At 47.2% G+C, this 27,385-nt stretch overlaps 14 protein-coding genes across 15 annotated transcripts; 4 read left to right on the forward strand and 10 right to left on the reverse strand.

The window, feature by feature from the left end:
- Positions 1-261: 261 nt before the first annotated feature.
- E1B28_009821 (uncharacterized protein) lies at positions 262-2,220 on the forward strand. 2 transcript variants are annotated; one of them, XM_043154743.1, is made up of 4 exons: positions 262-454; positions 505-604; positions 661-1,173; positions 1,234-2,220. In XM_043154743.1, exons 1-4 carry the CDS (start codon positions 326-328, stop codon positions 2,139-2,141), a joined length of 1,650 nt encoding a protein of 549 aa, XP_043007200.1. In that variant the 5' UTR covers positions 262-325; the 3' UTR covers positions 2,142-2,220. The 2 variants fall into 2 exon arrangements, with proteins under 2 accessions (XP_043007200.1, XP_043007201.1); XM_043154744.1 differs by having other exon boundaries at positions 505-1,173.
- Positions 2,221-2,356: 136 nt separating this feature from the next.
- On the reverse strand, positions 2,357-3,207 carry E1B28_009822 (uncharacterized protein; the record flags this gene model as incomplete). The annotated part of the gene is made up of 6 exons (XM_043154745.1): positions 2,357-2,617; positions 2,689-2,760; positions 2,822-2,841; positions 2,904-2,940; positions 2,995-3,104; positions 3,159-3,207. 6 exons carry the CDS (start codon positions 3,205-3,207, stop codon positions 2,357-2,359), a joined length of 549 nt encoding a protein of 182 aa, XP_043007202.1.
- A 178-nt stretch (positions 3,208-3,385) lies between these two features.
- On the reverse strand, positions 3,386-4,027 carry E1B28_009823 (uncharacterized protein; the record flags this gene model as incomplete). Its single annotated transcript, XM_043154746.1, has 6 exons — positions 3,386-3,448; positions 3,501-3,645; positions 3,703-3,743; positions 3,809-3,881; positions 3,933-3,955; positions 4,016-4,027. 6 exons carry the CDS (start codon positions 4,025-4,027, stop codon positions 3,386-3,388), a joined length of 357 nt encoding a protein of 118 aa, XP_043007203.1.
- Positions 4,028-6,564, reverse strand: E1B28_009824 (uncharacterized protein; the record flags this gene model as incomplete). The annotated part of the gene is made up of 16 exons (XM_043154747.1): positions 4,028-4,128; positions 4,183-4,322; positions 4,378-4,598; positions 4,660-4,692; positions 4,753-4,819; positions 4,872-4,969; positions 5,018-5,064; positions 5,119-5,174; positions 5,226-5,254; positions 5,308-5,426; positions 5,485-5,502; positions 5,561-5,663; positions 5,721-5,823; positions 5,883-5,961; positions 6,017-6,065; positions 6,121-6,564. 16 exons carry the CDS (start codon positions 6,562-6,564, stop codon positions 4,028-4,030), a joined length of 1,707 nt encoding a protein of 568 aa, XP_043007204.1.
- A 185-nt stretch (positions 6,565-6,749) lies between these two features.
- Positions 6,750-8,671, reverse strand: E1B28_009825 (uncharacterized protein). Its single transcript, XM_043154748.1, has 7 exons — positions 8,289-8,671; positions 8,178-8,236; positions 8,048-8,115; positions 7,859-7,995; positions 7,526-7,809; positions 7,206-7,458; positions 6,750-7,147 (listed from the first exon to the last, which is right to left on the reverse strand). Exons 1-7 carry the CDS (start codon positions 8,629-8,631, stop codon positions 6,819-6,821), a joined length of 1,473 nt encoding a protein of 490 aa, XP_043007205.1. The 5' UTR covers positions 8,632-8,671; the 3' UTR covers positions 6,750-6,818.
- A 205-nt stretch (positions 8,672-8,876) lies between these two features.
- E1B28_009826 (uncharacterized protein) lies at positions 8,877-9,624 on the reverse strand. Its single transcript, XM_043154749.1, has 5 exons — positions 9,600-9,624; positions 9,388-9,546; positions 9,227-9,328; positions 9,081-9,174; positions 8,877-9,025 (listed from the first exon to the last, which is right to left on the reverse strand). Exons 1-5 carry the CDS (start codon positions 9,600-9,602, stop codon positions 8,964-8,966), a joined length of 420 nt encoding a protein of 139 aa, XP_043007206.1. The 5' UTR covers positions 9,603-9,624; the 3' UTR covers positions 8,877-8,963.
- A 43-nt stretch (positions 9,625-9,667) lies between these two features.
- On the forward strand, positions 9,668-12,572 carry E1B28_009827 (uncharacterized protein). Its single transcript, XM_043154750.1, has 7 exons — positions 9,668-10,517; positions 10,578-10,698; positions 10,758-10,772; positions 10,835-10,965; positions 11,031-11,105; positions 11,154-12,209; positions 12,264-12,572. Exons 1-7 carry the CDS (start codon positions 9,725-9,727, stop codon positions 12,404-12,406), a joined length of 2,334 nt encoding a protein of 777 aa, XP_043007207.1. The 5' UTR covers positions 9,668-9,724; the 3' UTR covers positions 12,407-12,572.
- Positions 12,571-13,512, reverse strand: E1B28_009828 (uncharacterized protein). Its single transcript, XM_043154751.1, has 3 exons — positions 13,099-13,512; positions 12,804-13,039; positions 12,571-12,751 (listed from the first exon to the last, which is right to left on the reverse strand). Exons 1-3 carry the CDS (start codon positions 13,405-13,407, stop codon positions 12,682-12,684), a joined length of 615 nt encoding a protein of 204 aa, XP_043007208.1. The 5' UTR covers positions 13,408-13,512; the 3' UTR covers positions 12,571-12,681.
- A 100-nt stretch (positions 13,513-13,612) lies between these two features.
- Positions 13,613-14,558, reverse strand: E1B28_009829 (uncharacterized protein). The gene has a single exon (XM_043154752.1). It carries the CDS (start codon positions 14,420-14,422, stop codon positions 13,790-13,792), a length of 633 nt encoding a protein of 210 aa, XP_043007209.1. The 5' UTR covers positions 14,423-14,558; the 3' UTR covers positions 13,613-13,789.
- A 472-nt stretch (positions 14,559-15,030) lies between these two features.
- Positions 15,031-17,002, reverse strand: E1B28_009830 (uncharacterized protein). Its single transcript, XM_043154753.1, has 10 exons — positions 16,905-17,002; positions 16,808-16,848; positions 16,646-16,753; positions 16,322-16,587; positions 16,175-16,264; positions 15,988-16,121; positions 15,766-15,938; positions 15,414-15,703; positions 15,243-15,357; positions 15,031-15,185 (listed from the first exon to the last, which is right to left on the reverse strand). The coding sequence occupies exons 1-10, from the start codon at positions 16,931-16,933 to the stop codon at positions 15,163-15,165; spliced, it is 1,269 nt and encodes a 422-aa protein (XP_043007210.1). The 5' UTR covers positions 16,934-17,002; the 3' UTR covers positions 15,031-15,162.
- A 22-nt stretch (positions 17,003-17,024) lies between these two features.
- Positions 17,025-18,195, forward strand: E1B28_009831 (uncharacterized protein). The gene is made up of 7 exons (XM_043154754.1): positions 17,025-17,089; positions 17,148-17,199; positions 17,255-17,298; positions 17,355-17,484; positions 17,550-17,750; positions 17,811-17,984; positions 18,045-18,195. Exons 1-7 carry the CDS (start codon positions 17,055-17,057, stop codon positions 18,153-18,155), a joined length of 747 nt encoding a protein of 248 aa, XP_043007211.1. The 5' UTR covers positions 17,025-17,054; the 3' UTR covers positions 18,156-18,195.
- Positions 18,196-18,210: 15 nt separating this feature from the next.
- Positions 18,211-20,204, reverse strand: E1B28_009832 (uncharacterized protein; the record flags this gene model as incomplete). The annotated part of the gene is made up of 9 exons (XM_043154755.1): positions 18,211-18,372; positions 18,431-18,506; positions 18,560-18,674; positions 18,726-19,221; positions 19,279-19,351; positions 19,406-19,495; positions 19,545-19,693; positions 19,749-19,939; positions 19,991-20,204. The coding sequence occupies 9 exons, from the start codon at positions 20,202-20,204 to the stop codon at positions 18,211-18,213; spliced, it is 1,566 nt and encodes a 521-aa protein (XP_043007212.1).
- A 26-nt stretch (positions 20,205-20,230) lies between these two features.
- Positions 20,231-21,378, forward strand: E1B28_009833 (uncharacterized protein). Its single transcript, XM_043154756.1, has 4 exons — positions 20,231-20,435; positions 20,485-21,062; positions 21,118-21,197; positions 21,248-21,378. The coding sequence occupies exons 1-4, from the start codon at positions 20,255-20,257 to the stop codon at positions 21,270-21,272; spliced, it is 864 nt and encodes a 287-aa protein (XP_043007213.1). The 5' UTR covers positions 20,231-20,254; the 3' UTR covers positions 21,273-21,378.
- Positions 21,379-23,166: 1,788 nt separating this feature from the next.
- On the reverse strand, positions 23,167-24,739 carry E1B28_009834 (uncharacterized protein; the record flags this gene model as incomplete). The annotated part of the gene is made up of 5 exons (XM_043154757.1): positions 23,167-23,709; positions 23,775-24,224; positions 24,279-24,542; positions 24,609-24,647; positions 24,701-24,739. The coding sequence occupies 5 exons, from the start codon at positions 24,737-24,739 to the stop codon at positions 23,167-23,169; spliced, it is 1,335 nt and encodes a 444-aa protein (XP_043007214.1).
- Positions 24,740-27,385: the final 2,646 nt, after the last annotated feature.

The raw sequence follows: 27,385 nt of genomic DNA on the forward strand, positions 1-27,385 counted from the left end.
ACCTTCTGAGAGTCTACAAGAACTTTGACCATGGGCATCGCCAAATGGAGAAAGAGGCAAGTCATCGAGAATCGACAGAGGGTACCTTGAAGTTATATATCGCTCACATTGCTGACCTGGACGCCGCGGTGACTGATATCGATAGACAGCTGCCTGGTGCCACTGGGAAACTTCGGGTTTCTGATCTGCCGAGCCTAGCCGAGAAGACCGAAAAAGTCTCGCCTGCAGACGGCTAAAAGACGCCCCTGTACTGTGTGTCCCTCTCACATGACGTACATCAACGCATGTCCTCAAAATTTAAACTACTTCTCGCCTCCAAGCTTGCATGACTCGAACGGTGAAGGTGGCTGTTATTGGCAGCGGCCTTGCTGGTTTGACAGCGGGTTATTCCCTTTCCACCAGTGGATCACTAGCCTGCCATGATCTACAGTTCGAAATACATGTTTTTGAAAAGGTACTTGGGTCCTACGTCGAACTAGCCAGTTTCTCACTTTCACCACGTAGTCCTCGACGTTAGGGATGGATTCCTCCTCGATATCGATTCCAGTTCCAGGAAATGAGAACGAGTGGAGGGTAGATGTCCCAATGCGGTCGTTCCAAGGGGGTGTGTACTCGGCCAGTTGCCCCACCGTTATCGTACTCGACAACAAGTTATTACAGGTTATTACCCTCAACTAATCGCCTTGTACAAGCATCTCGGTGTCAAATTTAGGAAGACCGATTTCTCTTATTCGTTTTCATCCATCTCTGGTGTTCCCAAAACGAAAGGCAGAAGAATAACAGCTTCAATGATTTATAATGGTCGGTCAGGGCTTGCTGGAGTTAGCATGACTTCCGCGATGCGTTCTCAGTACGAGAATGCACCTTTTATTCTTCGACCATTTACACGACTTTGGACTACCGTGATTTTTGCTCTGGAGGCCTTTCGTCTTTTGCTGTGTTACCTGTGGTTATTGGTGCTATCAATCCCTATATTCCGCTTCTCAAACACTGCCCACATGGCTTATTCGACCTGGGCTAAACGGAGTGTTCCAGCGGGGTTCATTGCACGAGGACTTGGACTCGATCTGGCATGGGAAAACTTCACGAACGAAGTATTATTAGCTTTATTTTCCGGTCTATGCACCTGTTCCTTCGATGATGTGCTACGCCATCCGGTAGAGGAACTTTTAGGTAAGCGGCAAGTTCCCATACTACCGTTGCTTCTTACAAATATTTACTGTTTGACCGTAGACTACGTCTGGTTGACTCTCGGTACTCACCATTATGCAGCCAAGGACGGCGTTCGAGATATCGTCTCAAGGTTGTCGTCCCCGATTCAACATATACATCTTTCATCACCGATTTCTAGCCTCCGACCTGACCCGAGCAATCCCAGTCTGGCCGCGATACATAGTCTAACTGACGAAGGCGAAAAGATCCACTCAGGCTTTCACCATGTCATCATAGCCACACAAGGCAACAACGCCGTCCCCATTCTCGAATCCTATGCTTTGTCTTTATCTTCGGATACCCCCAAACGTCACGTCCTACTTCTCCAGCGATTAATCGAATGTACACGAAAGGTTAATTACAGGACATCTGTCGTGATTAACCATACAGATGGTTCACCGGTGCCGGACGATCATAGGGATAGACGAGATTTGAATTTCATTTCTCCCGACCTTGACTTCGCTGCATCTAGTAGTAGTGATGTGAAGGACGGAAAATGGACCCGATGTTTACCCCCGACCTGTACGATGACGACACATTGCTTGCCTCGTCCCTCAGGCTTCCCTCACCATCTCCCTCCTATATACCAGACAACAAATCCCATCGTGGAAATGAGAGAGGAAAGGATACTCAGTGAATCCAGATTGCAACGTGCCGTGCTGTCGATGGATTTCAAACAAGCTCTCCGTGGAATTCATTTAGAACCTGGAAGACGGTGGTGGCAGTGTGCGGGCCAAGCGAACGGTCAGCTTGGGCCGTTACAAGGGGCTGGGAGGTTGGAGGATAGTTCGTCGCCCGGAATATGGTTGTGTGGCTCGTACGCGTCTTCTGGGATACCATTGCTGGAAGGCTGTGTTACCAGTGCCAGGAATGTTGTGAAACAAGGTATCTGCGCAAGTGAAAAGGTCGAATTACGGATTCCTTGGTAACGTCCTGTATCGTATTTTTTTTTTTTTGGGTGTGCATGTTCTGGTCCACACACAAAAATCGTCAAAGATTCCCAGCTATGTGCCTGATGTGAAGTGGTTGCATTAAGTAAGAAAAAAAATAATTCAAGATACTGTTGGCTTCCAATATCCAGCCTGTATGTTAAAGGGGACATTTACAACAATAATCCCAAAGACGAACATCTATTTCCTTTTCCTTACTCATCCTTCTTAGCCCCAATCTTCTTCTCTGCCTCTGCAATGGCAGCAGCATCAGTCTGGGGTCCCGTGGACTGGCCAAACATGCTGTCGGTCTTGAAGGGCCGCTTGATGTCCTTCCCGAGGAGGTGAATTGCGACAGGCTTAGCATCATAGATACCTTTGAGCCCCGTGAGGGATTGAACGAAAAGGGGTTGAGTGTAGTGGAGGTAACCATGGAGGAAGGCCATCATGGCGATACCCATGTACGCCGAACGGAGCTGTCAAACGCATATTAGCGAACGAAATTGGAGGGAGGTGGAGGGGATGTTAGGGCGAGAATGTCGCGTACGAGTTTGGATACTTCTGCGAGGTCGTAATCGCGGACGGTTATGGTGACGAGTTTGGGGGGCTCATTCGGGGACTGTAGATAGAGATAGAGAATGAGTTGTGAAAACAGACCAGCAGATGTAACTTGAACATGCCATAGCACTAGGGGGTTCAACTTTCAATTTTAAACCCAACGTAAGTCTTGGAATTTGATGAAAGCAGAGGGTGAGGGCTAACCATATTTCAATACCGTCTGGTCGTTTTTACGCTTCACCTGTCCCCAAGTTCAGTTGAAGAAAGACAAAGTTGGAGGAAGGATAAGGCGTACAGCGAGAGAGACGTAGTAGTAGATACCCAGAATAACAAGCTGCGTAGCAACATAAGCGATGCGGACGTAGTTCAAGTTGGTTGGATCCTCGAAATTGATTCTTCGGGCCACTGAAAATGAAAAGTCAATCAGTTTTTACGCTTCTGGGGCTCCACAAAACATACATTGCATGGCTCCGAGAGAGATCATGAGGTTTTGAACTGGTGAACTCATTTTGTGCAAGTCGGAAGTGAAGGGGAAATGAGAGAAAAAAGGGTGACGTGGGCGCGTTTTTCAACCCTTTGATATTTGTGACAGCTTATATCACAACATTGACAATGTGTGTACAATTAATAAATAATTATTCGACAAATAACGACGAGACAGTAGTAACGAAAAGGACACAGAGGATCTATCTCATCTTGACCATGAGGAGGTACTTCACCCGAATTTGCGAAACGTCGTACACGATATACTATGGTCAGAACATTGTCAAGCACATTGCGTCTACAACGGATAGTACACACCTCGTTATACTGCAGGTAACCAGAAATGTCAAAGGTTCCAGGTTTACCATCTGGCATATGGCAACCCTTGAGCTCACCGACACCGAGCGCTTCACCAGCGTCTTTCCATTTATTAGGTTGAGTTCGTCCAATACCTTTTGTAGCCCTGGGAGAAAATTGAACTTCAAAGGGGTATCAGGGATATCGACTGGGATGAACGCACCGTTTGCCGTTCCTCTTGCAGCTTTCATTGGCAGTATAGTCCTGGAAGAAAAGAGAAATCCGTAAATAATGAATGCAGGACGAACACACTGGTTAGGGAAACTGACAGCATCGTGACGCTCATAGAACGGTTTGACAGCAACCTCGCAAAGAAGCAGAATTCCGATACCATTGCTGTAACTGCGGAGATATGAGAAGTATAGCTCAACGCCGGAATAAACCATCGCTTACTCAGGAAAACAGTAACCAGCGGACTGTCGAAGTAAGAACATTAACACTGGTCAAGAAACAGGAAAATTATCAGGAGGTCGCACCTTGGACATCATCTAGAGATCGTTGATTAGCCTTGTGAAGGACCGGTTTGGAAGAACGTAACATACATCTGCAAAGTACACGCCCTTGCCAAACATGTAGCCGTTGACAGGTGCTGCGGTGAAAAGGTCGGTTTACATATGCATGACAAGGGCGTACAAGTGGGTACCTTCGGGTGGAGCAATTCGTAGACCCTGTGTGAGAATGCCAGCATAATTGGTGGAACGAGATCCGTGCCAAAGGAGCATTCGCTCCCCGTCTTCGACCTCGTCAAAACCAGCCTGTTTCCAAGCTTGGGTTTCCGAACCTCTGTAGATGAATTAAATACACTACATTCGGTACAACGAGGGGCACGGAAGCTTGCCTTTCCACACGGAAAATATTCTGAACATCGACTTTGAAGTGGAGATGGGTTTCTCCGTGCGTGTCCCCAACGTATCTTTCGATGGTCTTGAATTCTTGACTGTTTTTTTTGATAGGCTCCATACTGGTGAGCTCCAGAGAACGGAACTGTGCATCGAGCGGGTTGATGGGATTTTTTGCTTCATCTTCCTCGATGGTATTCATGAGATGAGAGGCAATTTCCTGTCCGACGTTACATCAGAGTTGCGAAGTATAAATACATTGAGAGCAGTGCGAAGGTTACCATCTCGCCCAAAGCGTCTACGAGATCAAGTTCCTAAGTAGTGAATTGGTTGGTCAGTCTCTGAAGTACAATCAAATTCCGGGCATGATTTACTCTCTTGAGTAGCTCAGCAGAATTGATTACAATAGGCCGATTCCGACCGAAACTATGAGGAATGATTCTGAGAGCAAGATAAGAGCGAGAAGGGGCTATGATAGGAGCGGCGAACGCACGAGTAATACAGATTGGTGAGTTCTTCGCAAGCTCGTTGTTTAGATCCGTATTCCTGAATCTTAGTAGTGTCGGAGTCATAAATGACCTCAGAGAGAGACTGGATGATGGATGAGAGGTTATCATATTAAGGTTAAGAGGACCGAACCTTTAGAGCAGTGAACCCCTTCAAAATAGTAGACTTTGCCAGCTTGCCTTGATAACGTAGCTCATCAGTGGATGATCATCGGTCATTGAATATAATCGTACCCAAAGGAAGTTTATTGGCATCATAATTCATGGAGGACAAAGTCGCGTCGGTAATGCTAGTCCACCGTTAAGCCATAAACGCTTACAAGAAGAGTCCTTGGACCAACCTTGAGTTGAAGATGAGACGACAGAATTCCTGCAAAGTCGTTTCGTATGATTGTAAGACTGGCGCCACGCCTATACACATACCTGAATCTCGGGAGCGAGGGTACTGTCAGGAATAGCGTGGGACTCCTTGCCTTTGGTCGCTTTTTGGCTCTTAGGTTTACTAGACCCTTCATTGACTTCTTTGTCATCGTAATCGCGTTCTGTAAAACCGACGGCTCTGGATGATGCAATGGAAGGGTACAAAACGAAAACGCGTACCCAACCATGTATATTTGCCTAGTTTTGGAATGATGAGTATTGACTAGCAAGAACACTGAAACACTGATTTTTAAACCTTTCTTTGCAACCATTCCAACCCTATCTTCCCAGTTGACTCCTGCCTTGGATTTGAACTGTTTCTTGAATTCTGAGATGGCAGCGGAGGCAGGGAATGGACCCTAGAATCGAACGAGCGTTGGTTTTGGCTGCAACGCGCCAAAGCAGGAGAAACTCGCCTTGAACTGATGTTGGCCACCTTCGCCGACTCTTCCCCAGTGTGTATACAATTCACAGCTCCCGTTATTGCCAATTGGACACAGCAGTTGTAAATTATAGAACCTGGATTGTGATACGGATCTTTAGCAGATGGATTGTAACGGGCGATGAAAGCGGAATACTTGTTCTTGTTATCTTTGACGTCGGTCTGGTTGAGTGTTGCATCCCAAACTTCATTGTCGACATAAACTTGATGTGTATCTAAATGAACAAATTGAGTGTCTGAAAACAAGCTTGGAAGTAAGTTGAGACTCACTGACTTTCCCGGACCTAGGGTCGACGGGAGCAGCACCACGTTTGACAACCTTGGTAGAGTTGAATGCGACGCCGTTGTTTCATTTAACAGTAATATGCACACACCGTAACCATTTTCGCTTCCTCCTTTTCCGTAGCATCGTCACCGACTGATTCTTCCTCGATTTCTGCTGCTTGGGCCGTAGCTTTCTTGCTAGCAGACTTTTTGCTTGAGGGTTTCTTCGACTTGGGATTTTTCACCTCCTTTTCCTGGTCTGAGTCGATCGCAACGTCTGCTTCATCAGGATTGTCGCCGGCGGTACCTGCGCCCTTCTTAGCTTTTTTGCTGACAGGTTTTTTGGACTTGGACGCGTCGCCCTCATCGTCTGATGCAACGGCACGTTTACGTTTAGAGGCTGGCTTCTTGGTTGCTGGAATTTGGCCATCGTCGTTTGATTGCTGCGATGCTGCTGCTGCTGTCGCCTGAGCTTCTTGAGCTGCTTTGTTACGAGCACTAGAGCGCGTGGGGGCGGCAGGGGCGTCACTAGTAACTTTTTTACGAGGGGCCATATTGTTGTTTGAGAGTTGAAGCTGTAGTTTTGAACGTGTTTAAATTCAACATGCCCCCTTTCTTGTGGGTAGTCATACCCGGCAGCTCCGTATGGAAGGAGGGCGCGCTCCCGACACCCGCTCCCGACGAATCCCGCCCAACGTGAGTCATACAGCGTGAGTGTGTCAAACACCGCTGTCACTCGTTACTGAGGGAAGTTGTAATACTAATAGCAGTGAAGCCGACTTAGATGAATGTACATGTATGTTGATGCTTAATCTCGAGCTTCAGCTTCAACCCTCCGCCGTTTCCCATCTCGCTCGGGTGACCAATTTTGGGAACGTCGTCGTCCGTGTTTTCTGTCATAATCTCTGTGTCTTGGCGGTGGCGTTCTAGATAATGACCGTGAGCGAGACCTGCGTCGGTAGTTGCCCTGCCTCGAGTGTGGCTGATCTCTTCTATCGCGTCCAGGAGACCATTCGCGGTCACGCCGTTCTCGGTTTCGGCTTGGATCCTCATTGCCTTTGTCCCTCCAAGAACTTTGAGGCCTTTCTCCATCTAGGTGCTTATCCCGCATAATCAGGCCAGTGTTCTGAGGACAGTCTGTCGAGGAGAAAAACCTGTCAATGAAATACGCGTCGTTGCAAGCTTGATGCTTCACCTTTTTTGAGATGTGGCCCTCCACACAAGAAACATCCTTGACCGCCTTCGATAGTCTTTCCACCAACTTTTATCGTCCCCGCTCCGCCAAATCCTCCATTCCCAATCGTCGTATCTTGATCGACCAAGTGGGTGTACTTCGTACGACTGCGTTTTCCGAAGTTCTTGACCTGCATGACTTTCGGTAACATTGAGACATCGACGGTCGAGTCCGTCGCTTCGGTAAAATCGTGACGTTTGAGAATTTCTTCGTCCTGATAGATTGAATATATGGTGAACAATGGTGAGAAGCAAGGAGGCAAGAAAGGCGGATGAACAAACCTGATGAAACGCACCCTTGTGCCAGTACTTCTGCAAAAACTTTTGCTTTCCCTTGGGTTTTGATCCTCGAGATTGTTGAGCATGCTCTATATCCTCTTTGAGTCTCTGTGCCTCGGGCAGTGCCCTACGTCGTTCAACTTCTTCCCGTTCTTGTTCCCTTCGAACCTCTTCCTCTTTCTCTTTCTTAATACGAGCCAACTCTCTCATTCTCCATGCTTCAAACTCTGCCTCCGGATCCAAACCGTCAGTGTCATCGACATCGGGTATCTGCTCCTCTTTCTCCTCTGTTTTGGACGTTAATTTTGAATCGTGAAAATATCCTCAGATACTAACGTTCCGCCAATTCTCTTCGGATGCTTTCAGCCACCATGTCGTGGCTCTGTTTTTTTCTTTCTTCAGCTTCTAATTCTCTTTGTTGCCGTGCCTCTTCAGTATCATCAGCCAATGCCTCTTGTGTGACACGATTCCGCCTCGTGAAGGACGTTCAGGTACTCATTCATGATGGTAGGAGAGATGGCTTACTTCGGAACAAATACAGGCCGGAATTGAACTTTCGGTTGTTCTTCCGTTTCAGATTCATATTCACTAGACTGAAAGACCCATAAAGTTGAGTATGCTGGCCGAACGATGGAAAGCGCAGCGACAACAATACATCTGTTTCCTCTGACTCAACAGCTTCGGGTTCCTCCTCAAAATCTTCTTCATCTGATTCTGTCGCTCTTATGAGTGGGAGGTTGTCGGTGGGACGGAATGGACACGCTACCTTCCTCCTCGACAGCAGTTCGCCCAGACTCCTCTTTTCCCGCTACTATGACCTTGCCCTCCTTGGATATATTCACATCCTTTAAAGCAACATTCATTGATTTGACTTTCGTTGCTGGTGCTTTCCGCACGGGCATTGTTTCGTCGTCGTCTTCTTCTTCTTGTACGATATCTTGTTCTCCACCAATTGAGACATCACCATCCTCTTCTTGGACTTCCTGAGATTCTTCTTCATCCTCGTCAGAGTCTACCACAGTGTCAGCGCCTTTGGGCGCTTTTCCCGGTCTGTATATTGTTGCAGGACGTGCTAGACGAGGAGCTGACTTTCGTACAGTCGTCGACATGAAGGTAAAAGTTATGATGGAGGTGATTACTAGATTGGGAACACCAGGCTTCTCGCAAGACCCTGAGTCAAGCTTCAAGCTTCAAGTCCCGTTCACCTTGGTCAATCTGACGAGTCGTAAGCAATCTAAGTACGATTTCGTTTATGGAGTAGGCTGGATTTGAATCCGTCTGTCTCCTCAATATCCCCATAATCGCCACTGGAGCCTTAGAGACGCGACGCTCCACCATATGGACTTCGAGTGCCCTAGTAGAGAACAAATGGATCTTTGTGGCTCATGCGAATGAGATGCAATTGTCTACAAACAAACTACACGGTCAGGACCAATCTTCATCACAATCGACGCTTTCTCTCCATATCAGCGTGAATATCAAGCGGAGGTGCTCGTACGGGTCCTGATAGATATGGAGTCAGTAAGTTCGTGCCACGAATCATATTTGAATTTCATACCTCCAAACACATCCGAAGGTTCTATCGTTTCGTCACGGCCCATAAGAATATCCAGGTGGACGTTGGATTGAGGAAATGTGGGCATGTGCGGGTTCTGACAACAAGGAAAATGAGGAGCGAATAGAAGCAGTCGAGAGCAAACTTGCCATCGTCACTATCTTACGTTCCATCAGAATCCTCATAGGAGCGTGAAGACCATATGCATTGCGCATCATGGTGAGCTTGAGATTGTCTTGGGTCTCCTCCCACTATAATCCCATGAACCAATGAGGAGGTAAGAAAGATGAGATATGGGTATGAAGCGTACATTTTCCAACCGATTCCTGAGTCCACCTTCCGACTTTATTTCTGTTGCAATAACGCGAGGACCGAATTGGAGGGAATCATGGAGGCCTAGTGAGTTCGAAGTTTCGGCGATAGATGCAGACTTTGGGGCACCCAAAGGAACTAGACGAAGAGAAGGATCCTGCGGGATTCGTTAGTGAACAGTAAAGACATTCGATGAAGGAACATAAGTACCATGATGAAAGTGGAGGGAGAGGAAGGACCGTGACGCGTCCGCTAGTCCAGGTCTCGTGACAACATTTTTGGCAGACCCTGTTTCTTTTGACCACCATCTAGGCTTCATTATCATCACTCAAATAATGGCCAATAGACCATCTAGGTCATCGAGTATCCCCATTCCCAGGAGCAATTCATCGACATCACCCTCCAGAAACATAGAATCTATAATTTCTATTCCTTTCGCTACCCCTGCGAGATCTCGCCTTCCTAGTGATCAAGGACCGTTTGTTCGCGGAACAACTCACGCTGAAAGTGATCATCGAGGAGCAGGGACATCTACTTCGACAAATCAAAGTAATTCACCCTTACGATCCACGGCAAGGTCATTCACACAACCACCATTGATCCATACAAGAACCATTCCAAGAATGATTAACGTTCCCTTTGAGCCTCGTGTAGTTCGTGCAGAGTCATCACGAAATCTTGACTCGACATTTCAACCACCGACCTCTCCCACTAGGCTCAGGAAGCCAAGCATCGGTGTCCGACCTCCCAGTACCCAGAGAACCACACAGGAAACGCCCCAAACATTTACAACGCCCTCTACCACCTTTGAAAGACCAGATTATTTGGAACACTCTGCATTCCGACATTTGCTTCAAACTGAAGCACCCTCGTCACTTCCCCCAGCCCGAAAATCCGAGCATCCACCGCCCAATATCCATGCTTATTCCAGTTCGACTTCTACGGGTAGCGATGATGATAGTAATGCTAGTCCACCACCTAGAGAGATTCCTAGTTCTACGTCTGCTTCTGCTTCTACCCCGGTTATTTCCTCCGATCAGGTTCTCAAGCTGCCTACACGTTGGAGTGTCCAGTTCAGGCACCATATACTTAATCTTTCGGAAGATGGTCGAGAATTGACATACCAGGGTAAGCCTGTATTGTTCAATCTTTTTTTCCCCTACTGAATCCGATTATTGGGACTGAAAGGTACGGGTGGTAGTGACCGGGATCGGGAAGCTGCTGCCGCTGCACGCACAGTACAACACATCCCTCCTGCATGCGGTATATATTATTACGAAGTCGAAATACGGAGTAAGGGCCAAAAAGCGTCAGTTTTCAGTTCAATGTGACGTGCACTCCTCTTAAAACCTGACCATTTACATTTAGGCATATCAGCGTTGGGTGCGGTTTGCAAACTATTAACTCCTGCGTGCACTGTTCACGCTGCATTCTTTTTTACATAGATTTGCAGGAAGCGATGTGCGCATGTCGCGTCTTCCAGGATGGGAGCCTAATTCATGGGGATACCACGGTGACGATGGTTGTTCTTTCGCTGCCGAGAAGAATGGAACCAAGTATGGGCCTACTTTTGGGGGTGAGTTTTGGCAATTTTAAATAAAAAACCTTGGTGGATGTTCAACTGTCCTTCCCACCTCCAAGTCGGGGATATCATAGGATGTGGCATGGATTTCACAACAAATCAAGCGTTTTACACAAAGAACGGTGTTAATCTCGGTGTGTGGAACTCTGAACATCGTATTCTCTCGTACTGACATTTCCTAGGACCCGTCTTTGAGAACGTTGGAAAGGGCATCGACCTCTATCCGTCCGTTGGACTTCAGCATGTGGGCGAATCTGTGAAGGTCAATTTTGGACATGAGCCCTTCAAATACGACATCGAATACTACGTTCAGCAACAGCGGAATCAGGCGTGGGCCGAAATTATCGAACGACCGGTCGATACTTCGTTCTTCTCAGCAGGAAACAACGGGTCTGCTCCTGAAGAACAGACTAAGCGGACCTTGAATCGTTTGGTATTGTCGTACCTGGCACATCACGGATATGTCAAGACTGCCAGGGTGTTCCAGAAACAAGCTGAAACGTTGAATACTGTTAATACCGCCACCCCTTCCGTAGCGTCTAGTACGCCGACTTTGGCAGTAACAGGGACGACGGACCATGATGTCGAAATGGCCGATACGGCTGTTTCGTCGTCGTCATCATCAACAACAGGATTGGTTATCCAAAATTTGGAGGCGGCAGAGATAGAGCTGCGGACAAGGATAGTGAATTCTGTACTTGAAAAAGACATTGATTCAGCTGTCAACGAGACGGAGAGATGTTATCCTACGGCTCTGGAAGCGGAGGAAGGGCTGATGAAGGTCAAACTGCGGTGTCGAAAGTTTATTGAACTGTTATTAATTGCTGCAGAGATGAAGAAGAGTTTGAATACTAGTATAAGTATGGGTGGGGAGGATCATACGCCGTCTTATGACGGAGAAGAGGAGGACGGGATGAGCATGCAAGTCGACGATGATAGTGCTGTTTCGATGAATGGGTTCGGGCCTGGGTCGCTGGTGGGTGACCGACACGGTTCTAGGTCATCCAGTTCTGCACAAGCACGTTGCAAAGCTGCTTTGAGTGAAGCTATTGCGTATGGTCAATCATTGGAGAACGAGTATAGGTCGGACAAACGACCGGAGGTGCAGGCGATATTCAAGAAGACATTCAGTGTCGTCGCCTACGAGGATCCCTTAGCAGTAGGCGGGTCGATAGCGGAGGTTGTTGGGCATGAAGCTCGAGGACTGCTTGCGAATGAGCTAAATCAAGCAATTCTCAGTAAGCCCCACATAGGTCTGCTCACGAACATTGTTCTGACTTCTTTTTTTGTAGAGTCTCAGGGAAAACCGACTCACCCGCCGTTGGAGATGATGTACAGATACACTGCAGTGTATCTTTTGCAGCTGGGCTTATCAGGAGTTGGTGCTGCTGCTTTTGCCGACATTCAGAAAGAGCTTTTGGATTCCGAATCCTAAAGTGCTTTCCAGGGAGTTCTGCTGTTCCCGGCCTCACCGCTATGGTACAACTTAGTACCGCCGAGGCCATTGTACGTACCCAGTCGTGAAAAAGCTGAAGGTTATCTATTGTAGTCACGATGTATTTTCGCACATAAACGTTGTAACTTACTCATTCACCAGCGAAAGACAAAATAAGAGCGCAGGTCCTATATTATACTATATCGATACATAATGTTGGTATGGTGGATGCAGGATCTAGGATGAATTGCTTCGAGATACACCAGTTGGAATACTTAAACAGTAAAAGACTCTCCGCAACCACAAGCGTCCTTAATATTAGGATTCTTAAAAACGAACCGGGAGCTGATGTAATTTCCAAGTCAGTAAGATTCCACTGAGATGAAATCAGACACACCTCAAGGCATCGTCCTTCCAGTCCATCTCACTTCCAATAATCGAAAACAGAGCTTTACTGTCTACGATAACCTGAACACCGTCTTGCTCTACGACCTCGTCAAACTTGCCAGGTTTATCGACGTATTCCAAGTGGTAAGATAACCCGGCGCAACCCTTGTTCCGAACGCCAATTCGTAGGAGTTGCTGTGTTGGACCTCTTTGTAATGCGCGAAGTCTCATAACAGCTTCTGGTTTCTGAATTCGAAGATGTTGTTTGAGGGAAAAGGAAGAAGGAACGTGCAAGGAACACATACCATATTTAAAGCCGCCTTTTGAGCTCGAATCTTTGGTCTCGGTCTCTCAGCCTTCGGAGCAGGCGGTGGGCGAGCAACCGTTTGCGGCGAAGCGGCATCGGATGATAATGTTGTAGCAGAGGGAATGACGACGGGAGGTTCTGCGAGTGTAGGTTGTTGTTCATGTTCGTGTTGTTTATCTTGGGGTCGGAACGCTGACATCATGGCTCGACGGTTTGTAGTTGAGGTTATTGAGGAGAATGAATGGAGGAGAGGAAGAGATGAGGAGCGAGTAGCATGATGAAGACGATAAAGAGTGATTGTAGACATCGTTGTCCTCGAAGAAATGTAATAGGTGCGGAGAAAACCTCGTAAAATCGCAGAAAGTGGTGGAGATTATTTGGGGGAGGTCTGTTGTTGTGCTGTATTTATCTTTAGTCAGACGCACAGCCAATCAAAAGGCGACAATTTCACAAACAATTTAGGTGACTCGACTCTTGCGCCTCGATCCCTCACATCGAACTTTTGGTAAAATGGCATGATTGTTTCAATTTCATGTAATACAAATGATATAGGTATTGAATAAGCTACAGATAAATCATACGGTGCTTGGACAATGATATGACGGAGTGATGGCAGGTACAGATATTTGGGGTATGAGTAGAGAGTGGGGGGTATATGGAAGACGACGACGACGGGCTAATAATGCTGATCATGAAGAGAAATGCATCCTCCAGAAGTCCGGGCCGCGCTTGGTGCTCGACAAGCCCATGAAGCGTGTTTGCCCAAATAACAAGTCGACCTTCTTTATCCCTTTCGACTTTTCTAGCTTCTGACCCTGTGGTTGGTCGTATCGAGTATATCTGCGGCGGAACGACGCGTCAATCTGGAGACGCTGTTGTTCGTTACAACGCGCATATTGTTCCTGGGTGATCGGTTCTCGGAGGAAACGGTAGATTCCTTGTACGACGTCCCATACCGTGATGAATGGGTTACCTCCCTGGGGTTGAATTGGGATTTCCCAACCCAATTCAGGGACGATGATGATGATGAACGGGAGGGGAGGTTTGGTCACAGCCGCGGTAAAGATACGTGGATCGACGTGCATAGTTTCTACATTAGGTTGGAGAGTCAAGTCCCACCGCAAAGTGGTTAGGGCATGTGAGCCCAGTGCAGGATGAACCTCTGTGGGTGTTAAGCCCGGTAAAGGTAATGCTTGGTATGTGTATGGCCCCGACGAGTGTTGGGGAGGAGTTAAGGGACCGGGCGAGGACGGCAGAGAGGAGATGGATGATGGAGGTGAGGGCGTACTAGCCCAGTGTACTCGCTTGTTAATGCCTGGCATTGTGTTCAAAGACGACAAGTAGTGGTAGAAGTCAAGGTTCCTTGATTGCACCCATAAGATTGGATTGTCCAAGTTTATATGCAGCCCAAGAAGAACCAGGGAAAACAGGAGCAAGAGAGGGAACCGCCTCAAAATGTATGTCTTGAGTCATAGCATATCATCGCATGTAACTATGAGCATGAAAAGCCGAATGAATATTCAAGAGAAATGCGGTACCGCGCTCGCGCTGCGGGGGCGCTGATGGACAGTTAGACGCCTTTGACCTCCACGATTGCTGTTGAATTCACACGTCGGGTGTACGTCACGCACATTCAGCGCTCATCCTACAAAGAGCAAAATGAGCACTGTGGTCGGGCGCTAGCACTCACAGGTCCCAGGCAGTTAACAACATTTGCAGAACCAATGAGCTTTAGAAGAATGACGGACGGAATGAATGAACAATCTAGCCGTGATCGTGCAAGTCCAATCTTAGTTCGGAGAGTCAGAGCCATTGAAATTTGAATTAAAATGGTCGCCTGGTCAGAAGCTTCAACGGCGCTTACGCTGTGGGGGCGCTCTTTGCTCCTCGTGGCGGTGTGACAACTTTGACTTAATCAGAACTTGAAGGAGTCGTTTAACAGCAATGAGCTGAGGATAGCACATGTTCCTCAAATAAGAAGGATATGGATACGATACAGCTTTCGTTGTCGATAAGGCAATGAATGACATGCGTTGCAGTGCGCAAAAGTCTGTGAATCGTTCTACGTATCGTGAACATAATTACCTGTTCGTGATCTTCTTCAGTAATGGCCATTGACCAAAAAAAGGGGACTTTTCTTACCAGGGAATACTCCTTGCTGCCCATTTAGACGACCCGTCCACCAATCCTCTGCGCTCGCCGTCTTTTCTACGATTTCTATCCGGTCTCCAGCTTTAAATGACAGGTCACCATCGGCCTAGCAAGTATCTTCTTATTCATATACTTGACTTGAGGGCGAAATAGCAAACTCACCTGAGCATCAAAGTCGTATAAAGCTACAACAAATTGCGGTTTGGGTGCAAGCTTGGGTTTGGGCTTTAATGGCGGTGGAGGAGGAGGAGCTCTTTTCGTAACTGCTGCTGCCGCTGCACTAGTGCCTGACGCGGTAGGGGTATAGGGTGGAGGTGCAGACTGCGATACTGCGGATGGTAGAGGTGGTGCTTTCTTGAAAGAACTGGTACCGGAAGACGAAGAGGCCATCGATGGACTCCTGCCGACGCTACTCCCTACGCTGTTTGCGCGGTTGGCTTGTACAAGCTTGGCTTTTGAAATATCGGGGAAAATAAGAACACGGAATATCCAAGATGACGGGAGAAGCACCCACAGGTCGAAATTATGCGTTTCGTGATATTCAGCTCCTCGATCTGACTCCAAGCGTCTGTTCGCTGTTCTTCATAGTTTGCGGTGATTTGATTCCCAGGAATATTCGAGATGTCATATTTAGTCTCTTCAGCGAAACTGTTTATCTTCTCTAGAATCAAGTAAAAGAGGTTTAACCTGCATCCTGTTAGCCCGCGGAAAGATCCAAGTGAACGAGCGGACGGACTGCATATAAAATAGGGAATGAAAGAGGGGGTCGATAAACTGAGCGGCCATTTGCATGAACCTCGGAAGGTCATTCTTCAATGCGGTGTTGATGTATTCGTATTCATTCGAGGCCATCTCAAAGTCTTGCTCGAGCTGATCATCGTCGGTCAGAGAAACGCGAAATTGATTAAAATTGAAAAACTCACCTTGAACAGATTCTTCTCGTCACTCAAAGATTTCTCCTTTTTATCTCTCAACTTTGTCAAGGAGTTGTTGTAGCGATCATAGTCGGTCAACTATAGCTGTACATCAGTATGAGACTGAGGAGATAGGTACGCGGTATTGAACGTAACCTTGTGTTCACGCTTCGTGATTGTCTTGCGAATGATCTTCATTATCGATTGGAATTCCTTCGTAGGTCCAACTATCCGGCTTTCAATTAATTCTAATTCAGGTCCAACAGAAGCCCTCAATTCTTCCATTGCACTCGTATGCGCATCCACACTTTTAATGGTGTGGCTCGAGTCCGGATGTTTGTGTGTGAGATCGTATTCTCCAGTGATGGGATTGAATAACGCAGCGAGGTGGGTTGAGAATCCAGCGCCAGATGTGAAAAGGCCTTTGATAAGTAGTCATTTTGGAGTCTGAAAGTGGAAGAGTGAAGTGCATGATCGTACCATTCACATTGTCTGTGAAGGCCTTGGTATCCTTCAACAATTTCTCAACCGCGTTCTCCATCGAAGAGAAGCTCCGTTCGTAATTATCGAATTCGGAGTCGTTGGATTCTAACAGTGGTTGAGGTCCTTATGAATGAGATAACGATGCTAAATGTCTCCTACTTTTAGTCATCCCGACCTTGGAGGTCACCAGGAATGGCGTCCTGGAATGTAGCTTGTCTGTCAACGCGAGACAGGAATTTAGAGAGGGATAGAATACCGCTTTATTGTCTTGGTGAAGCCTTTCATTTCAGAGTGGAAGAGCCGTCAGGTAGGGCGAGAACCAGTGTATTTGATGTGAAGAATGACAGAGACAAGATGGTGTTCCCACACTGTTTATATTCACCCACCACCACCAAATCATTTCACAATGTCCAAGATCCAGCAACCTTCGAATCAAATAAAGTAAGGGACAGGCAGCTGCTTTCTGAACAGTTCAGAGCTAACCTCTAGAGTTCACAAGGCTAACAAACGTCTCAGTTGTACGACTAAAAAAAGCTGGAAAACGGTTTGAGGTACTTTGCCATCAATTTCACAGTACTTCAAGAATTAAAACGTTCTCTTTCTCAGGTGGCATGTTACAAGAATAAAATACAAGAATGGCGAAATGGAGTGTGAGTAAAAGTAATTTGTTACGCCCATGAAGAACTAACTGAAAAGCTGCAAAAAGCGAAACGAATCTAGATGATGTACTACAGATCAGCAGTGTATTCGTCAACGTCTCTAAGGGAGAAATGGCGAAACATAATGATCTACAGAAGGCGTTTGGTACAACGGATGTCCCAGAAATTGTTAGAGAAGTAGGTCGGTTCTTTTTTTTTTTTTTTGCGATCGGAAGGTGATTTGTTGACCTGTTCCTTCTAAGATTCTAAAGAAAGGAGAAGTACAAGTCGGCGAAAAGGAGAGAGAACACGATCTATCATCGCTGCGGAAAGAGATTGCAACTCTTGTCGCTGAGAAGTGTGTGGATCCATCGACTCAAGGGCCGTACCCAGTCGGAATGATTGAAAAAGCTATGGCGGAGGCTGGGTTTAGCGTTAAGCAAGGGAAAAATGCTAAAAGCCAGGTTCGGTCATGTTTTTTTACCCTCGTTGGTTTGGATTAATACATTGATTCTCAATGCCAGGTTTCTGAATGTATCAGACTTCTACAATCAGAGTCGAACCTTCCTATACAACGAGCAAGGATGCGAGTGAGGGTCACAATGCCAACTGCGGACGGCAACAGGTTGCGAGAAAAGGTGCTTGCTGGCGCTGAAAAGATAGAAGGGGACGAAATAGGTAGCGATAGGTGGGAAGTGGTTGGTTTTTGTTTTCGTGTTTTTATCTTGCAAATCTCTCATTTTCTGGCTGGACTGTAGATAATGCTCATCGACCCGAGCCAGTTTCGAGTTATCAATGAACTCTTGCAGAAGGAATGCAAAGGGAAAGGGCATGTCGAGACCATGATGTTCGCCGCAACGGCGAACTGAAGGATTTATCAGATTTATCCGACTTCAGATTTCGTTCTCTCTTCACTATCGTAAATTATGAAGTAATGCCATGTAGTATCAACGGTTTGAGTATTGAATTCCAGTGAGCATCCCACGAACACCATTGAAGGTCGCCTGTCGTTGAGTCCGTGACTTTGTCAAGGGATGCAGTGAGAGAGATGAGATGAGGAGCTTTTGGAAATGAAAGCAGTAAGTACTGGGTTGACATATCAGTCAAGTATTCGACGGATAAATGGAGGAGAAAGCAATAATACCTCTAACTGTTCCGCCAGCTGGGACGCGTCCTCGAATATAAGCCCATTTTTTCCATGCTTGACCAATTCGGGAAGACTTTAAAAGAGTCTCAAGGAACATTGGTAGCAACATGGAACAACAATACGCACCATCTGAAATTTAAAGCACAAACGGGTAAGCCGCACCCGAACATATCTACAACTTTCATGGGCAGATCCAGTTGTGAAGAGCTAGAATGAAGACAAACACCCAAATCCGCCGAGCCTTGCATAGAATATCGTCAGTAAATATCTGATAATGAAGGGAGGTCCCTACCTAGGAAAATAGGGTAGTCTTCGGCCTCGAGCCATAAGCTAATACACCGGACCCATTTCCAGTCTTTCTCCAATTCCTTTACTTCGCTCATGTATCTCTCTCTCTCCGGTCCCTTCCCAGTAACCACAACCAACAACTTTGGCAGTTTTTCACCGTCTCGCGCGTTGATTTCGCAAGCCCGTTGATCGTAAATCTTTAAAGCATTCAATAGCGTCCCGAAATCTTCATCTGGTGTCCAAGACGTGCTAGATACCATCAAAGCGGGTCTGTCTGGTCGAAGGGAGGGAGGATTGACGACGTTATACGTTGAGGTGTTCGAAGAAAACGGATGACGGTGGTCGTTTGCGTAGGCTGTGATTGTCGGGAAAGTGGATGGTGCGTTGTGAGGGTAGGAGGCGGTGTCGGTGAATGGGGTGGAATATGGTAAGGTATATTCAGGAAGGTATTCACGAAGTTCCTTATACCGTATAAACACTGGCCGCAACTTCATGAATAACTGTGCAACATATGTAAGCTGATGGAATCATAACGAGCACAAATCAACAAGACGGACGTCATGCTTTTCTTGAGGAGAAGAACGGTGGAAATGTCGTGGGGGTCTGTCATGGAGAACGAGTTTCAAGCCCCTGAAGAAAGACAAGTAAATCTTTATGAGGTATAAATCGAGCCGTGAAAGTCACTTTAAATCCCATTGTGCGACAAGAGCGTCCTTCATAGCGTAAGTCACGAATAGATGAGCAAAAGCTCGGCGACCGAAAGTGGCCTCAAACCTACAGATACTTCATTTATATTGGGGCGAAGGACACAATGAAGACATACCATCTTGCAAGTCGAACATATGGATGCTTCTTGTGCAGTTTCAGAGCCAGGATGCTATATCCCGTATTGTGCCAATCGATGATGACCTTGCATCCTCTGAGCCGACTTACGAGTGTAGCCAGGGCGAGAGTGGGAATACTCGGCGGGTTCTTTCAGTGATTGTCGTTAATGACGGCTTGAAGAGAAGAGAAGTTTGGTACGGACCTGGACCATAATATATTCGGGGGCTTGTGGTATATTGACGAGCAGTTCTCTCAAAATCGTGATAACTTGGTGCAAAATCTTGAAAGGAGCAGCAATCATGAAAGGAATGCACTTGAGAATCGGCGGAGGTTCAGGAAGGTAGCAGAGTTGAATGTTGGGGAGCCTTTCAAGAGCAGGAATAGGCTTAGAACCTATCAGAACAGTTGAGGAGAGAACTTTAGACATAACTAAGATAAACACACCTCTGTAACCCACGACAAAGGCCGTAAAGCCATTCTCTGCAAAGCTTTCTGCGTGGTACATCATTCGAGGACTCCTTCCAATATCACCCAGCACAAGTATCGCAACGGAGCGCAGAGAATGCTTTCCTCGATTTCTGAATATCTTGTAAACTCTCCATGAGATCCAAAGAGATACAACAGTAGCAAGAACCAGTATCAGGGCGTCCCTGGTCATTGTGGTAAACATCCGAGAGCACGCGTGACTTGACACTCATCTTTACCTCCATGATGTCGAGCCCGGCGACTTCGTGTGCACGTCGTTTGTCGCATTCGACGCGGACTTTGGTCAACGCCATACAGCCTACCGTATATTACAACGTTTTCAATCGTCGTACATTTGCAACTACATTTTCTCCTTCGCCTCGGCTGACGGCGCAGCGGGTGAATAGGTCGAATCCGCCTCTTTGTGAGTAACGATAATACACTGTTTACGCTTTCATTCTATATATCTGCAGCTCGATCTATGTTTATACAGACTGAAACAACTCCAAACGATGATTCTCTGAAATTTATACCAGGCGCTCCGGTCATGGAAGAAGGCACCGCGGAATTCCTCGATACTCGGGCAGCTCTTTCCTCACCTTTGGCCATACGATTAATGGGAATTGAAGGCGTCAAATCCATCTTCTACGGTCCAGACTTCGTCACTGTTTCCAAGGATTCTGAAAATCCTTGGGCCGTCATCAAACCAGAGGTATATTCCATTCTTATGGAGTTTTTCTCCTCCGGGCAAGCATTGTTCAGGAGTCAAGAAGAACGAGAGAACGCGGGGCCTCAAGATACCAAAATCCTTGATACTGACTCGGAGACCGTTGCGATGATAAAGGAGTTGCTGGAAACACGAGTAAGGCCGGCGATACAAGAGGACGGTGGGGACATAGAATATCGTGGGTTCGAAGAGCAAGGGTCTGGAGTGGTCAGGATCAAACTCAAAGGGAGCTGTCGGGGATGTGATTCTAGCACGGTTACTCTCAAAAGTGGCATCGAGAGAATGCTGATGCATTTTATTCCCGAAGTGAAGGGAGTCGAACAGGTGAACTCGCCTTTACATACAGATAATTTACATTTACTGAACGTGTTTTTTGTAGGTTCTCGACCAGGAGGAGGAGATTGCACTGGATGAGTTCAATAAGTTGGAAAAGAAACTCCAGGACAAACAAGATACTGGGTAAGCTCTATTTTAACATCACCGGGAGACACAGAACAAATTTGAGATAGAATTGCACAATATATGTCTGTATAGCCAGAACTCGATCTGAAGCTTATTCGGTTATTTTATATAAACTTTAAAGCATAAAGAAATGTTTGAATCCTTTTTGGCTTCCTCCCCCTCTGCAGCTCTGATGCCCTCTGTAACCTGAATGGCGAACGCTAACCTAACACTAAACCCAAACCACTGAAATTTAACCAACCCCGACCCTCTATTAAGTGGGAGAGGTAGTAGGCCTGGTGCTGGTAGAGGCATGCAAAAGTGGCATATGCCTGCTTTGCCACGAACTGAACCAGGGTACTACCCCTACCTTCAAATATCCACTCTTGCACCAGCGAACGTCGACCACTCTGGCACTGGCGGCATTTAGCTGTCATGTGGTAACTGTGTTGTCTATGTCATGTCGTAGTCATGTAGATCCCATGTGGAAAAGTTTGATGTGACCAAAATGTGACTCAAACAATGAAAATTGATGGAAGTTAACCTAAACGAGATTATGATTTTGTAGTAAAATATGTTAGTTATTGTGGCCAATGTAGCGATCATTTGCGCACAAAAGAGGTAGACAATGCACGGGCCAGTGGCCAGTGCCAAAACCGAACGAATGGTATGAGCGCTTAATGAACAAAGCGTCGACAAGCTGCGGCGGCTCGTGGCAGCATTGAACAACACTTTTTGACAGCGGATCTTGAGGACACCACGCCGCTTTCTGCCAATCCGGTGCCTACAAAGATGCCGGGATGCTGATTCAACATCACTGTCCGTGTGACTGTGTGACAATCATAATCTAGCTCTCCTTCCAACTTATACCCTCATACCCTCTCCTCGGCAGCAGTCGTGCGAGGATCCTTGGTAGAAACCAAAGGATCATTTCATCCCTCATTCCGATGTCGAATCGCTCCGAATTATTAGTGCGGCCTCAGCAGTAGTTGAGTTCCCGTCCTTGGCAGTAGTCGAGGATTCTATCCCTTATTCCGATGTTGAATCACTCCAGTACTGCGGCCTCAACAGTAGTCGAGTTCCATCCCTCATTCCGATGTCGAATCACTTCAGTGCGGCCTCAGCAGTAGTTGAGTGCCCGTCCTTGGCAGCAGTCGAGGATTCCATCCCTCATTCCGATGTCGAATCACTCCAGTGCGGCGTCAACAGTCCATCCCTCATTCCGATATCAAATCACTTCAGTGCGGCCTCAGCAGTAGTTGAGTGCCCGTCCTTGGCAGTAGTCGAGGGTTTCCCTTACTCTTCAACCCCAAATACCCGGAAGCTGGACTGGCTAACCTACGCAGGCCCGTTCTCTCTTAATTCTGCGTCAGCATCGAATCGGATTTTGCGTTGACGCAGGCCATGGACGATAACGACCATGATGACTAGGAACGGGAAGCTTTGCATCATTATATTGGCTGACCCGGACGTCTAGAAGGGTTTTATACATGGGGAAAGTGGTGAGTTTTAGCGATGAGAGGTCTTGATTTTTTTCTCAACCATTTACGGTATCTAGTTAACTACGATGGTTTGTGCCATATATTCAACGAACCATCCTGCACGCTTCATGGTTCCCAACTGGAAGCTCTCGATTCCGTTCATGTATCCACCACACAATCGCTTTTCGACCTCATGCAAACCGAGAACCCAAGGACATAAGGCTTAACGGAGTATTCTCAGGATGGCTTGCGCCATATATCCGAAGAAGCACTCCACAAGTCTTCTTGTCCACTTAATGGGAGCTCTTGGTTTACGAGCGGTTCTGAAGCATCGATCTCGAACTCCTCCGTCGACTATTCATCCTCCTCTGAACATTTGAGCTCCACAGAACCTTCTGAGGATGGCTTGCGCCATATATCTGAAGAAGCGCTCTGCCGGTGTCTACAAATATGAAACTATCTCATTTCCATGGAATTAATCTGAGCTATTTACACCAATCCGTAAGTCAAGAAATTGTGACATGGTCCAACATTCTTAACATCTCTTCGACTACTAGGCCCAAGTTCTCCTTTGATGCTTCTCGGTCATCCTCCTCTAGCTCTGCAATACTGTTTCCCCACCATTTGACGCATACCAAAAGAAGTAACCAACTGGTGGGCCCCCTCCCCTCGAGCGACTTCATGTCCTGAGGGCGATATGGACTTGTTTCGCCCGCAGCTCCCCCTCGTAGCGGCTGTAACGACTGCCACCATTCTTGGCACTTTGGAGGGAAGGCTACCGCGAAACCCTTGTCGAGCTTGGGGTATTTAGAGTTGAATCGACTTTCTTTTCCTTTAGTTACCCATGCCTTGATTTCCAGGGGACGTTTGTTCGTAGGGAGTCCGCGTGAAGTTCCACTGGTGGTCACCTCGATCTCGATCCAACGCTTCACGAGGTTTTTGTATTGTGGACCAAGATCAGCGGCGTTCAGATAGTGGATCGCTAGCAATATCCAGTTTTGCTCTAGCGGAAGAGTGCTCGCGACGGCTAGTTGCGTTAGGGTAGGCTCCTGAAGACCCAGAACTGTTCCTTTAGTGCCACCATCGGGTACTTGGAAGTAAACAAGTTACTCACCGACTCACCGAGTTTCTTTGACTGGGAGGGAGTGCTCTCATGCGTAAAAGTATTCTGGTTTTCGACACACTTTGGTGTGGGACCATAATCCTTAGTGGAAGAGATAACCTGGACTTCTTTCGGTGTGGAATCCTGGTTCTCAGTGGAATGGGTGATGTGAACTTCCTTCGACGTTGAATCCTGGTTCTTGGTGGAAGAGATGCCTTTCTGTAGAAAGTGGTCGTTCTTCAGCTCCCGCATCTTCTCCTTTGCCCTATGAACGCTCTCGTATGGTTGGTTCAGAACCGATGTCATGGCATGTTGCGGTGTTAAAACGCCACTCGTTTCATATTTCTTGTCCACTTCAGCGGGATCTGGCGTGGGAATATAGCCCTGGGTCAGAGAAGCGTCTTTCTCAGCCTGAAACGTATTGTCTTTCGATGTTGGACTCTCGATGGCTGCGCAAACATCCTAAAGGAACCTGCCGTTCAGAAATCGGCACAATGAACGATGCTTTTACATTACCACGATTCTTTCGGAACTCCCATTCATTCTAACGAGGCCTTCTAAACGCTCCATCTCTTCCTCAGCTCGAACCATCCTGTTATACCACTCTCCACTTCTTTCAACGAGGTCTGCCAGATCCCTCGACTCATCTTCAGCTCGAATCATTCTTTCGTACCATATGGTAGATGCGAAAGACTGTTGAGCGGCCTTCTTGCTATATCGTGCAATACGCTCTAATAGTTTATCCATTTCAGCTGTTGTCGCAGACACCACTTTAACTTTCTGTTCGATCACCGGCCGGGTTAGATTTCTGGTAGACACGCGCCGACGGCGAATGAGGTTACGTACATTTGGATGCACGGACTCCTCTGCTGACATGTCGAATGACTGGGGAAGAGGAAGAGCTGTAGAGGTGGTGACAGTGAATTGAGATCACTTACGTTCCGATGCGCGGCCTCCTGCGCTGTGCGCTTGGTCATGTTGAGTGGCAAGAATAGATGTAGAAGAGGAGATAAAGGAAGCTTGAGTGATGAGTGGCTGAGGGAGAAGAAAAGATGTAGAGGAGCAAAGGATTCAAATCGGTCACACTTTTACCAAAACAAGGCATGTCCTGCCTTTGATGGTCATTCGTCCAAGCTTACACTCCGGAATGCCGTCACGTAATAGTTGCAACGTGGTATTTAGATTCGTATGTAGCCACTCAAAGATCTCCGGTTCTCCATTTCTTCCACTCGACATTGAAGCAGATAAATTTCAGTATTCTACCTCAACCATATATGTACGTACAGTTGTTTGAGTTGGCCCGTGCATCAGTGATCAATCTGAATCCTTTCTCTTTTCAGGTTTTCCGTTAATGCCAAAATCAAAGACATCGAAATCGGAGCCTCCATTATCGGCTCTTGTATTTTGTTACTGCTGGAAATGCATGAAGTGTACGGCCAAAGATCCTGAAACCGGGGAAGAAAGGGTGGGGCGTCTCTTAACAAAGAGAACAAGGACTCGCCATCTGAAGGATAACACGGTGGCTGCTAGCACCGATACGTCGATGGCTTCTCAAGCTGATAAAGAGGCACAAGAGCCCTTTCGAGAAGTTAGAATGCCTCGAAGGAGAAAAGTGAACAACAGTTCTGATAAACGAGCGGCTGACATTTTTGACGAGGGGGTAGACGCGGGTTTGGGAAATGACTCCAATAACGGACTAAATTGTGCGCGTACCTTTTGCTATTGATAGACTTGTACTCATTCAAACGATGTCAACAGACGTAGCTAGTAACTCCACAGCAATAACGATGACGATATACCTATTGGCTGCTTGGCTTCATCTCGCCTGCAGGGTTAGCCGCGACAACGTCACCCGATTCTTGAAAGTCCTATACATCATAGTTATTATGGCGGTTACTCTCGGACGTGTTATAGAACGCCTTCCCCCTTCAGATGCTCCATTCATCCGCTCGCCCCCTGTCCATGTTCCCCGTGATATTCGCCCCGTCATGGATAAGTTGCACATCGAGCCAAAGATAGACAGGACAGTCGTGTGCCCCAAATGTTTCACTTGTTATGATGTCGAGAATCTACCACCAAGCTGCACTCATTACGATTTCCCTTCCGACAAGGGCAAGCCATGTGGAGAGACCCTTTTCCGAGAGAGGTGGACTAAAGGCGGTATCAAAGAACGCGTGCCTCGTAGTCTCTATTCCCATCAGGACTTCAAGTCTTGGTTGACGCACTTCTTGTCGAGACCGTCCATTGAGGATTTGATCGACCAATCTTATGCTCCTCGGAATCCCACCGCCTTCGTATCGTCTCTCTGGGACGCCCCTGGGTGGCATAGTCTGCCAGACTCGTTCAGTACTCAACCTGGTAACCTGACGTTTGGTTACTACATTGACTGGTTCAATCCCTTCTCAAACAAAATAGCTGGGAAGAAGGTCTCATGCGGCGGGGTCTATCTAGTTTGTCTCAACCTCCCTTACGAATACAGATATCGGCCAGAAAATATTTTCTTTGCTGGCATTACCCCTCCACCAAAAGAACCCACGACGATCGGTTTGAATCGGCTCTCGGAACCCCTTGTCAAACAACTAAATGAGCTCTATGACAAAGGAATGTGGCTTCACACATTTCGAAATCGTCGGGAAGAGACCCTCATTCACATTGCCATACTAATTGGCATTGGGGACATGCCCGCTATGCGGAAGGCATTTGGGTATGCGTCTCATAGCCACAAAACGTGGTTTTGTTCCTTGTGCAACTTGCCTTATTCCAGGTTAGGCGAACTCGACCATACTACCTGGCAGCCACGACTTGATTTGGAGGTCAGAAATGCTTCGAAGGCATGGGTTGAGGAAGAGCGAAAGACAAGACAGAAGAAGGTTTTCGATACGTTCGGCGTGCACTATTCCGTGCTGAACCATGGACTTCCTTACCGTGATTCAGTCAACCACACGATGTTTGGAATGATGCATTTTTGGCACGAGGGTGTTCTTCAGCACCTTGCCAGGTCCTATTGGGGGATCGGGGGCATCCTTTCATCGCACGTTGACCACGAACAGCAACGACCCACGGGAGGCAATTCGACCCAACCTTCATTGTTCTTCGCTCACACTGAAACCTCGAACTTGGGTGAAACCACAATGGATACCGATCCCAGTGACGGCGAGAGTAGCTCTGGGGATTGCACTGATCATGAAGAGGTCATAGCAAAGGAAAGGCAAAAGGACGAAGAAGACAGGTCAAAAGCCAAGAAGTATTGTGTTTTCACCCCTCAAGATATGAAGGCGATTCATGATTGCCTCGCAACCACTGTGATTCCTTCGTGGATGAACCGGCCACCCACCAACCTGGGTGAAGACTCGCATGGCAAGCTGAAAGCAGACAACTGGCAGAAGTTATTCTCTGTCTTCTTCCCGACGATTCTGCCAGAAATTTGGCTTCGATCTCGGACGGATCGCGCATTGGCACTACTCGCGAATTTCTATCATGTCGCCACCTGTTGCCAAATCATCGATTGTTATGTGACCTCAGATGTGCTGGCAGACACATTCACCGAACATTACATTGAATTTCGGCGTACCACTAGAGACCTGTTCGCTCACATTACCGAGCGGCCCAATCACCACTTCGCG

This window comes from Marasmius oreades, chromosome 6, assembly GCF_018924745.1.
Source record: "Marasmius oreades isolate 03SP1 chromosome 6, whole genome shotgun sequence".
Classification (NCBI taxonomy): Eukaryota; Fungi; Basidiomycota; class Agaricomycetes; order Agaricales; family Marasmiaceae; genus Marasmius; species Marasmius oreades.